The sequence below is a fragment of the Syngnathoides biaculeatus genome, chromosome 23 (genome assembly GCF_019802595.1).
Source record: "Syngnathoides biaculeatus isolate LvHL_M chromosome 23, ASM1980259v1, whole genome shotgun sequence".
Lineage (NCBI taxonomy): Eukaryota > Metazoa > Chordata > Actinopteri > Syngnathiformes > Syngnathidae > Syngnathoides > Syngnathoides biaculeatus.
The window spans coordinates 10286353-10301533 of record NC_084662.1 but is presented as its reverse complement, the minus strand read 5'-3'; the positions used below and the strand labels follow the sequence as shown (position 1 = coordinate 10301533).

Sequence of the window (15181 nt, the reverse complement as noted above, 5' to 3'; positions counted from 1 at the left end):
AGTGATTACTTATCATATACACAGATATACAAGTGCCTTGCTTACGAGTTCTGCGGGATTTTTTTTTATTTTTGTGCGAAAGCGAAAATGCCGCCATACGTCGCAACATCAGGCCAGCTTCAATTCACATTGATTTCCTCGCAATGTAGGGAGAATATCAGTTGGTGGCACTAATGTACGGTTAAGATCGACCCTACCGAACGTGAAGAAAAAGGAAGGAGAAAAAATTGGGTACAGTCATTTTTTGGAAAGCTTTTTCCAGGTCTGCAGTTTATGTAGGCAGAAAATGTTATTATCTTTCAGATTCATCACATTTCCATTCATTTCAATGGCAAAAATGTGTTGAGACACGAGACTTTTGCGATATTTGCGTTCTTGTGCATTTTAATACGAAAAATATTTGCAATCATGATATGACACTTTTATTACAATTTATTACTGTAACAGTAAGATTATTAGATGTTTTGCTGTATGCTGTGCAGATTACAATAACATAAAATGCGGTTGTGGATGGTGTCCGTGAGCATTTTAATACCCCCAAAATGCCTCTATGAACAATATGTGACACTTTTATGATGATGTATTCTGTCATGTCATGGTCCAAGCCGGTTATCCTTACAAGGGTTGCGGGAAAGCTGGAGCCTATCCCAGCTAGCTTCGGGCAAAAGGACGACTACACCCAGAACTGGTCGCCAGTCAGTCGCAGGGCAGATATCGACACTGGCGCCGAGCGGGGATCGATCCCACGCTACCCGCACCAAAGGCAGGCGTGTGTACCACTACACATCCGGTTTCTCTATGATGAATTCTTTTTCATCTAATTAGTTTGTCTGTAGATGACCACCGTGTAACCCACAGGACCATCTTCTGATGCATTTGTGGGGGGGAAAAAAAGCACAATTATGGTTAATATTCTTGCTACATCACAGGAAGAACTGTTGGTATTTTTTGTTTTATTAGGCTGCACGGGAGGGCTAAAATAATAGAAACATCCATCATAATGATAATGATGCTTACGTTGTATGCTGTTAATTGAATAACACGTTTATTATGGCATATTTACAGTGCTGTAGATCTCCCAGTTATGGTTACCACGTTTAACCAAAATATGCATTGTAAGTGCTACAGCAAGCCCAATAATAAAAATACATCCATTGTTAACTTACTAATAACATCAAAATCAAACATTATTATCTTTACAGTACAAGTAATCGTCATATTATATAATTCATAGTCGGCATCTTTTCAAATGCACAATTTCCTCACCAGTGTGTGTATTTGCGTGTGCATGTGTGTACGTGTGAGTATTGTTTGTACCTAATGTTTTGTCCACAGAGTGCAAACGGGATGCAACGCGAGTCCCGTGTCAAAAAAAAAAAAAAAAAGAGTCCGTTACTATTCCTGGCAGTGCACATAAATAATGAATATTTATAAAAACACATATATACGCAAAAAAAAAAAAAAATTAAAAGGGTTGTGAATAAACACAAATGCTTTGTCTTACCTGCTGTTGGCGGAAGAGAGGCGAGCTCCGTGCAGCGGCGGGTTGTGTTGGGTGTGTGCGCCGGCAGCAGAGCGTCGGCGGCCGGGCGGGATGAGAAGGAGACTGCGGAGAACAACCAGAGTAGGCAGCCTGGCGGAGAGAAAGGCGGCGGTCGGATCTCTGCAGCGGCGACCCCGCGCGACCGTCACCGTGTACTGCAGGATTCATTCATATAAACAAATATACAAATGTGTATCGTGCGTTGTCTTTATAATTAAAGGTTGCGATATTTTAAAATGTTATTATCGTTACTGTCGTAAATAATCTAATAAACTAATAGTGATAATAATAATACCAGTTATCATCATCATCATCATCATTCTTATTATTATGGCTATTACATGCACTTTTTTATGTGAATGACAATCCAATCTAGATAAAGTACTGAAGCAAAAGTTCAATTTCAGTTTAATTGACTGCTGTCAAGTCACAATATTAGATAGACCTATGATACACAAAAGCCATTTTTAAAAAATCCTGCTGGTCCAAATAGAGACAAAAATCATATCACATTTCAATCACTTTAACTGATACACACTGTAACACATCCATAAATATTGAAATTGCAATAAAAGTAACATCTTAAAAAACAGGAAAAGTGCTGAATAATGAGGAGAAATGAATTTGACTTTTAGATGTAATTTTGCTGAATTTAGCATACGGGCCGATTTTGGGGTGTAACTAACGTGTCACGAGCGTATCAATCGGGACGTGACCTCCCGTTGTGATAAACGGTGAATCATCAGCGGAACCAGTTTGAACCAGAGACCGTCCCCGATGGCTCACGACATGACAATCGCATTTCCGCGGAGCTGCTTGCATAAGACGGAAGCCCTGCAGTCAAAAACAAAAAACAAAAAAAGTTAGCAGTCGATTAATGCCAGACACACACAAACAAATACATTCTCGCCCGACCCGCACTCGACAATCCAGCGTTGAGGCGTCCCGACCGACCCGAAATGCTGACATTCCAACTCGCATCGGTGGTACCCGGTACCTGCAATTAAGCAGCGGCAGGTTGGAATGCCAACAATGAAGTTTGGCTTCATGTCGCTGGCGGTGATTCAGCCCCGGTGAGGTGTGTGCCCTGTGAGAAGAAACCGGCCGCATCGTTCCCACAGTACATCATCGCTCAATGTTTACCGCATCGTCATGCGTGCAGCGCCCGTCGTCTGCTTTATTAATAGTATCCTGGCATAGGTCGGTATCACCTTGTTTGTCTTGCAAATTTTTCAACAAAACTCACGATGACATTTTTTTTTTTTTTCAGTTACATTTTCCAGGGCCTTTCTGTGCTTTGGAATTGTAATTTGTGGGTTTTCGACTACCTTTGCAAGGACTTAAAAAAAAAAAAAAAAGGTCAGTAGTTCACATTTGTGGCACGGTGGGAAATGGTAAAGGGTAGGGCTCGCAGTTCTGAGGTCCCGGGTTCGCTCCCGGGCTCACCTGTGTGGAGTTTGCATATTCTTCCCATCCCTGCGTGGGTTTTCTCCGGGCACTCCGGTTTCCTCCCGGGTCCCCCAAAACATGCAACATTAATTGGACACTCTAAATTGCCCCTAGGTGTCATTGGTTGTTTGTCTCTATGTGCCCTGTGAGTGGCTAGCGACCAGTTTGGGGTGTATCCTGCCTCCTGCCCGTTGACAGCTGGGATAGGCTCCAGCACGCCCCATGACCCCCGTGAGGATAAGAGGCAATAGAAAATGGATGGATGGATAGTTCGCATACAGCACGGGTGTCAAACTCAAGGCCCGTGCACCAGATCTGGCCCGCCATATGGTTTTATGTGGCCCGCGAAGGTAAATCAGGCGTCATCTTCGATGATTTTTGTTAAAAATTTCACATGGCCATGTCACAAATGACAACTTTGAGATCTCGCAAGCAGTTTTGTGTGAGCAAACATCGACAATAGTCGAAAAACCCATTTACCTTGATTTCTGATTCCAAATCAGTGCAAAGATAATGAGGCGATTAAAAAATTTTGATTGTTTCACAATCATAATGGCCCTCAGAGGCCGGTGGCAAAAAGGATTTTGACAACCCTGACATACAGTATTTATATTTATTATGGGGATGTATGGAATGTTGCCCTGGCAATAAACGAGAAACGACTGGAACCTCCCGGAGCTCCTGAACTTCCTCTCTCTCATGAATTTGTTGCTTGAGAATACTCCAGTAATTCTCAATAGGGTTCAACTCAGGGGATGGTTTATTAATATGGAACAGTGTATATGAGTAAATATTCACACTACTTCAGCAGTCTAAATGTGCTTCATACTCAAACTCTATGTCACAGTAGGGTATGGATCTGGGTACCGCACCGTCCAAACAGTAGTGGGGTATGCCACTGATATCCAAGCAATACGGAATTGGTATGCAGAGGTACAGCTTTTGATACCCAAAAGTACAAACCTCAATACCTGAACTGCAGGATACAATGTTTTGTACGCGATTGACAGATTACCTCAGAGGTGTCAAACTCAAGGCCTGTGGGCCAGATCCGGCCCGCCGGTCACAGCTGCTTCACATTGGGCACTGTGACTATTTAAGTTGGAGTTTTGTCACTGTGTATGCTTTCCCACAACCAGGGTTACTCATCCACTGCGCCATTACAGTCCACTCATGCTTTTGTTATGCTCTTTTGTTTATTTATTGTTATTGGACATTGTTTCTTGAGTTTTGGATCCTGCCTTCCGGACTGTGTTGTATTGCACAACTTTCGTTATAATAAAACCCACTGAACATCATGTCCTCGTCTGGGAGTCCTGCATCTGGGTCCGCCCGTGCACCGTCGGTTCGCGACAAAAATCTGTCCCAAAATTTCAAATTGTCACGTCATAAATGATAACGTTGAAATACTGCCGGCATTATTGTGTACCCAAACATCAGCAATAGTTCAAAAACCCATTACCCTTGATTTCTGATTCCAAAACTAACTCCTAAATTTCAGATTTTCATGGTTTCACAGTCATAACGGCCCTCTTAGGGAAATCGTAACTACAATGCGGCCCGCAACAAAAATGAGTTTGAAACCCCTGGATTACCTTGTTACGAGTAGGATACGGGAGCCTGGCGTCCAAATGAGGGAATACAGCCATTGGTACCCCAAACAGTACCGTTCCAAAAATACGGGCCACATCTAAAATTTCCCACACAATCGCACCAAATGTGGATGTTTTAGAAATCTTTTTCCTGCCTCTCCACCGGGGGGATTCCTATTGTGACAGTAGAAACACATCACAAGTGATCCGTCAATCACATGACCCACATTGACGTGGCTACGCCCCCCGCAATCCACAAAGGGGAATGTGCAAAATCAGACTTGAGAACTTGAAAGTAATTCCCTGCACGCTTTTACTTATGAAATATGGAACACAAAGGAAATATGCCTGCTTTTAGCCCCCCCCCCCCTCCTTTCGCCGAAACTCTCTCCTCCCATCTCCTCGTCCACACCTTAACCGAAGAATCCAGTTCGGAATCCTGCAAAGTGCATCAGTGTGAAAGTCAGAGGAATCGAGAACGTCCCCCACACTGCCGCCGTCCTGACCTTGACCGTTCACGTCCGCTAATCCCGTCTCCTGCGCGCGTTCCTCTGCCGGCTTTGAAATATTGACGACGGATAATAGCGTTGGGCCCAGGAGAATGGGGGGGGGGGGGGGGGTGTTGAAGGGAAGGAGTCCACGCTTAAAAAGACTCCTCATCCAAGCAGGGGAACGACCCTCATTCCCATTTCCCCGCGGCGGTTTTGATGAAATCAGACGACGGCGGATGCATTCTCGGGATTCGGCCTAAATCGTCACGCGGTGGTGCTCGTCATCTCCTTGTCAAGGAAAGCACCCCAAATGTTGGAAAATTTGAAGTGATAATAACAATGTAACGACACAATAGAAGAGGAGTTCAGGTATTGTAGTATTGTATAGTAACCCTGGGTTGCCAATGTTTTATGCGAAAAATACATCGGTTATATACAGTCATGACCAAAAATATTGGCACCCGAAATGTTCCTGGTCATAAAAATAGGCAATACAATTTTTTAGATATTTAATAGCAAGATTTAACTCATATGTCATATTCAAGCTATTGTTGAGGGCTTTCCAGATCTTCCATTATTTTGTCAGTCTATCTGACATCCATCCATCTATTCTCTTTTATCGCTTATCCTCACAGGGAGTGCTGGAGCCTATCCCAGCTCTCAACGGGCAGCAGGAGGGGGACACCCTGAACTGGTCGCCAGCCAATCGCAGGACACATGGAGACAAACAGCCACACTCACAATCACACCAAGGAGCAATTTAGACTGTCCAATTAATGTTGCAAGTTTTTGGGATGTGGGTGGAAACCAGAGTGCCCACCAGGAGAAAACCCACACAGGCACAGGGAGGACATACAAACTCCACACAGGCAGGGCTGGAATCAAACCCGGGTCCTCAGAACTGCGAGGCCAACGCTTTACCAGCTGATCCACTGTGCCGCCCTCTATCTGACATATTTAGCAAAATAAAACATGTTAATGGTCTTGCTTCGCTCAAGAGAGTAAATAAAAAAAATGAAAAAAAAAAAAGAGCTTTGCGTTTTAGTTTTTGAATAAATGTATTGGATGGAAATAATGCAGGCACGTAACATGGTACATTCAAAAATGAGTAGATGTTTAAAAACCAAGGCAAACCTCAAAACGCAAGCAGTGTCCAGGTTTGAAAAAGTGCATAAAAATGGCAATCACAATTTGGGAAGACTGTTTTGTTGTGGTGCCGATTCATTTGAATGGATGTAAATATGGATATGGAAGGTGAACGGAAGGTGGATTATGGGGCAAAGGGGGCGTGCGTGTTGAGGGGCCGCTGGACGATGACGGCGTTGGTCAAGTCCGCCGCTTCGAGGCTCAGGTCTTGGTCGTGGAGCTCCCGCACGGGAAGCGACGTGGTCAAGACGAAAGGGGGGCAGCTCCTCTGGCAGCGCGACACAAAGTCGTGAACGTCTACGATCCTGAGCAAGGGGGGAAGGCGGGGAGACGGGAGTCAGGGCGGAAACGAGGGATGCTTCAAATGCAGACGCCCTCCTGATGTACAATTTGGGGGAAAAAAAATGTATAAATCCTAGACCACTTGTTGTTTTCTCAAGTTTAAAAAAAAATCATGATATGGGGGAAAAATATAAATTATTTTAAAGGAATTACATCTAAATATCATGAGAATTTAAAGTCAACATTTTACAAGAAATAAATTCGTAGCTGTAATTTTAAATGAAAAAAAAATAAACATTGTGGAAAATAAAATTTGGTATATCCGTGAGACCAGAATGAAATGGTAATACTACAACTCAAAATAGCTCGAGAGTTTATGCTATGGTATTTAGTGTAAATTACTATATGTAAAATTAACGCAGTGGTCATGCAAAGATAAAGGACAGAAAATAAAGAGTCAATCTTAAAAGACTTTACAAGAATGAAGTGAAAATATTTGAAGAAAAATTTGTAATATCGCGCAAAAAAATACAAATTTAGAAGTTAAAAAAAGGGATATGGTGGGGAACAATAATAATAAATTAGTCAGAAAATTTATTAGTTATAGTTTTCAGAAATTTTATTTTTTTGGAATAACAATCAAAGCCTGAAAACTAAGAGGGGAAAAAAGTTATTTTACAAAACACTCACTTTCATAAGAAAAACTTGGACTGTTGCAAAAAATATATATATTTCAAAAATGTTTAAATCTAGATAACAAGCAAATAATTATGGTTAAAAAGACAGACAAGAAAGTTATGATTTAAGATGAAAAAGTCTGAATTTTACAAGAACAGGAGATTACATGAGGAAAAATGTAAGGTTATTGGAAAAAAAGATGTAACCCAATGAGGGGAAAAAAAGTGAAAAAAATGCCCCCTTTTTACAAAAAAAATGAACTGTAATTTACTCATGTTTGATTTTGTGCTACAGTTATTGGCAGTTGGACTGTGATAATCTATTTGTATTTGCATAATTTCCTATAGGGGGGGAAAAAAAGTGACAACTCGTCTTGTACTTTCTCCACATTTGAGCGAGGGAGGGGGATCTCTATTATTCATGAGCACCGCCGATCTCCCGCTCGCAGTGGACGGCGGCGAAGGTCGGAGGCTCGCTCCATCCTTGAGCTCCTCGCCCCCGTTACATAAACGCTGCATGGGGGGGGTTACGCAACGCATCGCCCTGCTGGGATTTGATCGACGCAACCCATCTCAGATTATGTTTAGCGTTACATAATCTAAACGGGGCAGGATTCTTCTGGGTCTGGCGATTTTGCCAAACTTGCAGATTAAGGATTTTTTTTTTTCTGTTTTGCCGGCGACGTTTATACGCACCGATGCGATAGGTTGAAGCGCTGCACCAGCCTGCGGCCGTCGGCCAACCAGAGCTGCAGAGAGGTGACGGGCAGGGCGTGGTCCAGGGTTACCATGGGAATGGGGGGAGATTCGCCGTCGTCGTGCACCGACGGCGAGCGGGCCACCACACGAGGCGCCACGCTGCAATAGCCACACATACCTCAGATTAAGCGTGTATCTATGATACACATAATGATGGTGGGAGGAGAAAATGAAGACGGCGCTTTTTTTTTGCAGCTTGTCAGGGTGACGCCGTGACCCGCTTAGTTTGTTTGGATTGTGAGCGACATCTTGTGGCAAGTGGTAGAATAGTCAACGGGTGAAAAGGAGAAACCCTCTACCCAGTCTAGAACATGGAAATAATCAAACCATCTATTTTCCATAAATCTTATCCACACATGCAATATGAAAAACGATTCTCAGCCTTTTCAAACAATTAAAGAAATTATTTTTTTAAATCATTCAAGGTGATTTATAGAAATGTAATAGAAATGTTTCTCACGATCCAATATTATTTTAAAGATATTTAAAAATAATCTTTAAAGCACGCATATCCATATATAATGCACACAAATCTGATCCTGAATCTGAAATGTTTATGAAATTAATAATCCAAATCCATTATCCATAGAATGATTTTTTGAAAATAAAAAATGATTGATGATGAAAAATTTGTTCACAATAGCTTTCATTTTTCTCAAAAGAAATTCTGAAATACAGTGAAGAAAAATGAAAAATATAAAGAATAGAAATTATTCGATCTAATTTGATTTCAGTATTAAATTATTTTATTTTGTTGTTTTAAAGGCACTTCAAATTTATTTTGAGGAGTACTTTAAAGTTTATCACATTTTTTAGGGGGGGGGGATTACATCAAATTCAAGACCTTTGTGTTACAAATGTTTTGTAATCATGAATTTATATTCAAATGTATCTTTTTAAAAATGTATTTTACCAAAATTATTTTTCTTGTTACTTAGTTTCACATAATGAGGAATTTTTTAGATTTTTGGACCACCGAATGGCAGATTGAAATGTTCATTGTCATTTTTAAGTATAATGAAGGACTGCCTCCATTGAGTAAAATATGAAACAAGACATTTTACTGACACCCGGGATGATAACTCGACGGTAATTTCACTGTTTTCGGTACGATATAAAGACTTCATGGCCCCTTCCTCACCTGCCGAGCCGGTATCCTCTCCCGCTGAAAGGGTGGAAAACCTTCTTCCTGGGAACGTACTCCTCCTCCGTCAGATCCTCCACGTTGACCTCCAGTTCCTCCTCCTCCGCTCGGCTCTCCCACTCTGCCGGAAGTTCCCTGTTTTGACGATCGCAACACTTATGAAGATACTTGCGTGACGTGATCTTTCGGAATTCTGACTATAAAATGGAAACTCGCCCCCTTTTGATGGCCTCCAGGAATTCCTGGTTTGCAGGGACCGAGTAGCTGCGGAACTCCTGGTCGTTGACGGTGAAGCCGTCCTTCCAGAGACGCACCACCATCTCCACCTGTGTGGATGTGGCCATTAATACCTATACAATTAAACAGCAATAACACTTAAACAATTTATTACTGACCTTAGCTGTACCCGAGGCATCATAGCAGATCTTCTCCACCTCATCTAGGAGGTCTTCCACGGAGAAGCTACACCGCATGGGAGCCTCCTCTTCGTTGTCATCGCTGGCAACCCTTTTGATACAATATTTTATATGACCAAAATTACACTATTAATGCCATTTATTGTAAGCTATTATAATGGACACATAATGTAGCGGTCAAAGCTTTTAAGATAGTTTTCCAATCAACAACACGAAACAGTTTTCAAACTTTGCGCAAGTAGTGTATCAAGCCCCAGATAAAAAATGGAATCTAACTACTCCTGTGTTGCAATTTCACGAAAATAACCATTTTTCTTACCAATTGTCATCATCTTCGGTGTCATTGTGGATCATGTCGTCTTGCCTTGTCCATCTGAAATCAAAAACAGCAAACATATAGGACAAGCATTCAAAAGGGAGGCTATTGAGAACATTTAAGTGACTTTACCGCGTCATTTCTTATAAAGCTTCCTCACATTTGCAAAGGACGTATATTTTTTAAATGGTCAATATTATAATTGAGGAACATCGTAGGTTATCAATAACGAACGTGGGCGATGAGGCAACAAAATCAACGCGGCACTGTATTGAGATTTAACTAAAATTAACAAAACAACATTTGGGAAAATGTAACTTAGGTAAAAGAACAATTTACCAGTCTGTGTGTATGTTTTGACGGCAAATCCGCGGATAAAACATCTGCAGGTGACTGGAGCAATTTACGGCAGCAGCTCTCTGACGTCAACACCCTCCGCCGTAAATTGGCCAGTAGAGTCGCAATGATGTTTACTTTTGATCATCTGTTGTCAAATGCTTGCGAGATCAAGAAGCATTTTATGCCATGTAATTCTTAAAACAAAGGAACAAAAGAGTAAAAGCGAGAGAGATTACATTTTAAGAGGATTAACATAGTGCAAATGACACTCTTAAATCATTGCCAGTTATAAACTTTTAATTGTATTACTGTTTTCGCGTTGCCTGATAAAATAAACAGTTGCAATTTACAGTAGTGTAGTATTCATGAGTGGCAACAGTTGTAGGCTAGATAATAATAATAATAATAATAATAATAATAATGGACGTGGTTATATGTGGCCCACGAAGGCGAATTATGTGTCAACTTCCTGGATTCTTGTGAAAATCTGTACCAAAATAAAATAAAAGATAACGGTATATTACAAGCATTTTTGTCTTACCAAACATGAACAATAGTTGAAAATCCCCCATTTCATCTTTATTTACGATTCCAAAGCTAGTTCATAAATTTGGTGTGTAAATATGATGAGGTGGTTTTTATGGTTTCACAGTCATAACGGCCCTCGGAGGGAAACCGCAACTACAATGTGGCGCGTGACAAAAATGAGTGACACTCCTGCACTAGATAGATGAGAAATAAAGTAAAAGTAAGTTTCTTTCGGCTTGTCCCTTTCGGGGTCGCCACAGCGTGTCATCTCAGATGAACGCACATATGTTTGGCACAATTTTTACGCCGGATGCCCTTCCTGACGCAACCCTGAATTTTTAAAAATAGCAACGATAAATCATACATAGCAACATGTAATAATCTCCAGGTACAAAAAATCTATACAAATAAAAACAAGTCAGTGTCAAAAATACTTAAAAAAACTACTTTGCCTTTGTTGATTTCTAACTTGACATCAGTCTAAACAGAGAATGAGAGACAACAAAAATGCAAGACAGAGAACATCAACATATCATGCATCATATGCAAAGGGAGAAATTTACAAAAAAAAACATTCTTTACTCAATTTTATTGTGTATTTTAATGCTTTTAATCCACTACAATAGTGTAACCAAAAATAATGACACAGGTTTTTGTGTTAACGCTTGATATCGGGCCATACTGTACTGAAAGTAAGAGAAACACACAAATTGAGCAGGAGAGCGCAAAAAAGTAAAATTGAAAGTCATTTTAATGGTAAATCAGTTTCATCTATCCGTTTTTTCCCGTGCTTATCTGAGTTACCACATCATCATCATAAAGAAGTGCATACTGTGCAGAAAGAAAGTGAGAGAGGCTGATTACACAACAAGAGTAGAAAGAGAAAAAACCGAAACTTTAATAATTAAACAATTATGAACATCCTTCAGTCATCATAAAGAGACACAATGTGCAGACATATAAAGTGACGAGCGGTGTAATTATCCGGAACGATGTACACAAGTTACGCCTAGTCGTAAAAAAAAGATGAAACAGAACAGCGTTTGAGAGCGGAGAAAACGGCTTCACTCATATTTATTTGTTATGATTTTTGAAATCTCATTTTATAAACTTGGCGATTGTTTCAATCCACTGAAATTTGGCAGGGTTGCTCACAACATTCTTCTCAGAGGACACTTATTGCCACTTTAGGGGGACTTTAAAGACAGTAACTTGACATCATCGTAAAGAGAAACATTGTGTACTGTACAGAAAGAAAGAAAGAGAGAAAAGAGAGAGAGAGAGAGAGAGAGAGAGAGAGAGAGAGAGAGAGAGAGAGAAAGGGAGAGAGAGGGAGAGAGAGAGAGAAATGGCGCCTCGGAGCTGTGCTCGATGAGCCAGTGTTGGGACCGGTTGGGAAGCTTTTCAAGCCAGACTAAACATGGTGAACACGCGTAACAGCTCGCGGCCGGGCAGCGGCCACTTCATCTCCTCCAGGACCCGTTCGTCGTCGAGGAACGACCGCAACTCCGACGAACATGTAAGCCGGTTTCCCCCTTTTTTTTTTTTTTTTCCACCCCCTTTGGTGAGCTAGCACAGCCGCCGCTAGTTGAAGCCGTAGCCGTGGCCTGGGAGGGAGCGACTCTCACATCGTTCCCAGGCGACATAACGCCGGCGCCGGGGTTGACACGCGCCGGGCTACGATGACACCCAAGCGAGCACCAGGACCCCGCGGTCCGCGCGCCTGTCATTAAAGTCGAACCTCATTTAAAACTCGTTGGAAGCCGAGGCTAGTCGCGTTAGCGGGTAGCTTCAAGTTGAGTTCCCTTTGTGTTTGCCAGTTGGACACGGGGGACTTCGGCTCGCGTCGGCTCGCCCGGTCCGGAACCCTCACGCGAACCCCACCGCGGGCTTTCGGCGGACGGTCGCCCCGGCTGACGCTTGCCTCCCTTTGTGGAAACATTTCACACTTTTTTTTTTGTGCTGGGGTGAAAGCACGAGCGGAGTTGGAGCTAAGGCTAGCCCGACAGGTTAGCCTTGTTGTGGGGGAAGGGATCACAACAGTTGGCTGGCTCGCGTCCCGCATAGACAAATCTGAACTTGGTGAACTTTTACGGCATTAATACTACACATGTGCATTATTGGAAAATTGACTCATTTAAGTTAAGATAGTAAAGATGATACAGTAAATTCATCCGAGGTTTGGTTCCATTTTGTGACCTTAAAACCGACTGTGAGCCCATTTGTGCCACAATGTAAAGAGAATGAGGGTGGGAAAACACAGCCTTATTATAAAATATCAAGAGTTACAACTTGACATAGATACAGACTTGGTTTTACAGTCACAATGTGAGTGACAGGAACATCAGAGGCGAGTTGGAGGAAAACAATGTAAGACGAGGGCACTGTGATTGTTGACATCATCTTCCAGAAAGGAAAGGAGGGCTAAAGAAAGCTAGAAACATGAATAAAGACAAACGATTACTAATTGTTACTCCCAATTATGCTAAACAAACAATTCCTCAACATCCTCAGTTACCACTTAACATCAGCATAGTGACAGAATGAGTGGCATACAAGCATAAAGGGGGAAGACAGGAAAAAAATGAAATTGTAAACAAAAGTTTGACATCTTCCTACAGACATAGTCTACAGAAAGAGAAAGCAACACACTCATGTCATAATTCTGGTTGCATGGTATGACTACTAAAGAAGTATTGTGATACCTCAAGCTGTCAAAACCAAGATGACATCAAGTCTTTGTGCTACCATTTTTCCCCCAGCTGCTTTGTGCAGTACAACAGATAACCAACAATTCTCCAAATAAGAGTCCTTGCTGCAAGTGGTTTGTCACTCCCATTTGACGTTGACTGTAAAACTGACATGTAAAAGAAGGAGGATTAAATAATGAAAGTGCACTAGCTTAATGATAATGCAAAATATGCACATCTGCATGTCTCACTCTTTAACCTACAGCAATGTTACACACGTCACAATATTTACGCGCATCTCAGCAGCTGCAAGAATTGTTTTAATAGCTGAACAGCTATTTTATTTTTTACACTTGTTTTTTCTATTTTTATTTAATATCATCCATTGCCTAATGTCATTTTAAATCAACACAAATTCAGAAAATTTGAAGCTTCATGTTTGTCTCTGTAAGATTCTACTATTAGTTTCTTTTTTTTAAGGTGTTTGCTATTTTTGTCATTACATGATCGATATTGAGCTATTTTATGCGGTCAGAATATTGGTCTTGTGATTACATTAAATGTAATACTAAATGTTTAAAAAATTTGAACGACAGCTTGATGCAGAGAGAATGCGAGCGAAACAAACACATGAGAGAGAATAAAGTAGAAAACTTTTTTTTTTTTTTTTTAACCTTTAAGCACAGGTTACTCTTAACCTAGACAAAGGGAAAGAGGATACGTTGCACACAATCTTTTATGGCAGCAATATTTATTCATTCATAAAGCAACAGGCCACCAACAAAGACTGTGGAAGAATAAAAAGTGGCTAAGCGACCTGAAGATGGTTGAGCTTGAGTAGGAAGACTTAAAAAAACATTTTAATAGCAAAATAATATAAAAAAATAATACATACACAGAGACAAAATAGTGTCAGTAATGTGCAGCAATGTGAACATAAAAATAGCTTCAATAATATAAGGAATAATATTACTATTTTTATCAGAAACTGCTTTGAACTCAAAATATTATAGAGATAGAAATGTGTGAGAGATCAAATTTTGATTGATGGAATAAGGTCATTTAAAAAATAAAAGAAAAGGAAGCACGCTAGAGACTTGGGTCAGCAATACTTGCCATGGCGCATTGACACTGGTGGGGAAAAGTGCAGTCGAATTCATTTTAAACAGTTCTGTCTTTTCCTATGTTTGAAAGGAAGCCCCTTTTTACTCTGTCCTTGACCCCATGACATTCCTCAAAGGTTAAGAGGGAAAGGTGGTGTAAAGCTTTGCTTTTATTTTCCAAAAAGGCCTGTAGAAACACTTGACGGTGCGAGAGAAAGAAAGCGTCTTCATAGTAAACAAATGCATAACTTCCTGTGTTGCCACTGGACATTATCCTAAAAAGAGATATACTGTACACCCAGACACAAATGATTATCCAGTTGGAAGGTCTTCCAACATTTAGTTCTAGTTTGCCAGGTGGCGTAAGAATATGTTCAAGTAACTTTATTGTCAGAAATGTTAGACATACGATAGATCACCTGGAAAGCGTTGGCCTCACAGATCTGAGGTCTCGTGTTCAATACCGGACCTGCCTGTGTGGAGTTTGCATGTTCTCCCCGTGCCTGCGTGGGTTTTCTCCGGCCACTCCGGTTTCCTCCCACGTCCCAAAAACACGCAACATAGATTGGAGACACTAAATTGCCCACGGGTGTGATTTGTGAGTGCGGCTGTTTGTCTCAATGTGCCCTGCCGATTGGCCGGCAACCGGTTCTGGGTGTACCTCGCCTCCTGACCGTTGACAGCTGGGATAGGCTCCAGCACTCCC

The 15181-nt window shown here is 41.3% G+C and overlaps 2 protein-coding genes across 6 annotated transcripts in view; one reads left to right on the top strand and one right to left on the bottom strand.

The window, feature by feature from the left end:
• Positions 1-5550: 5550 nt before the first annotated feature.
• On the bottom strand, positions 5551-10294 carry ubxn2a (UBX domain protein 2A). 3 transcript variants are annotated; one of them, XM_061812237.1, is made up of 7 exons: positions 9948-10144; positions 9819-9872; positions 9479-9590; positions 9300-9409; positions 9081-9218; positions 7877-8038; positions 5551-6599 (listed from the first exon to the last, which is right to left on the bottom strand). In XM_061812237.1, the coding sequence occupies exons 1-7, from the start codon at positions 9953-9955 to the stop codon at positions 6260-6262; spliced, it is 924 nt and encodes a 307-aa protein (XP_061668221.1). In that variant the 5' UTR covers positions 9956-10144; the 3' UTR covers positions 5551-6259. The 3 variants fall into 3 exon arrangements, with proteins under 3 accessions (XP_061668221.1, XP_061668222.1, XP_061668223.1); XM_061812238.1 differs by lacking the exon at positions 9948-10144 and adding an exon at positions 10155-10294 and having other exon boundaries at positions 5558-6599; XM_061812239.1 differs by having other exon boundaries at positions 5559-6526; positions 9948-10137.
• A 1366-nt stretch (positions 10295-11660) lies between these two features.
• The window catches only part of atad2b (ATPase family AAA domain containing 2B), a 57332-nt gene continuing 53811 nt past the window's right edge, over positions 11661-15181 (top strand). For 2 of the 3 annotated variants that reach the window (XM_061811954.1, XM_061811957.1), the window contains exon 1: positions 11661-12201. In XM_061811954.1, coding sequence (XP_061667938.1) covers positions 12103-12201 — 99 coding nt within the window. In that variant the 5' untranslated portion in view covers positions 11661-12102. The remainder of the gene's footprint in view (positions 12202-15181) is intronic. The other variant, XM_061811953.1, reaches the window with a different exon arrangement.

What these genes read in the sequence shown, in the direction of transcription:
- ubxn2a (XM_061812237.1), bottom strand. An exon ending in ACCGAAGATGATGACAATTG is followed by an intron (nt 9,591 to 9,818) that starts GTAAGAAAAATG and finishes TTGTATCAAAAG; the next exon opens with GGTTGCCAGCGATGACAACG. An exon ending in AGAGGATACCGGCTCGGCAG is followed by an intron (nt 8,039 to 9,080) that starts GTGAGGAAGGGG and finishes TGGCTATTGCAG; the next exon opens with CGTGGCGCCTCGTGTGGTGG.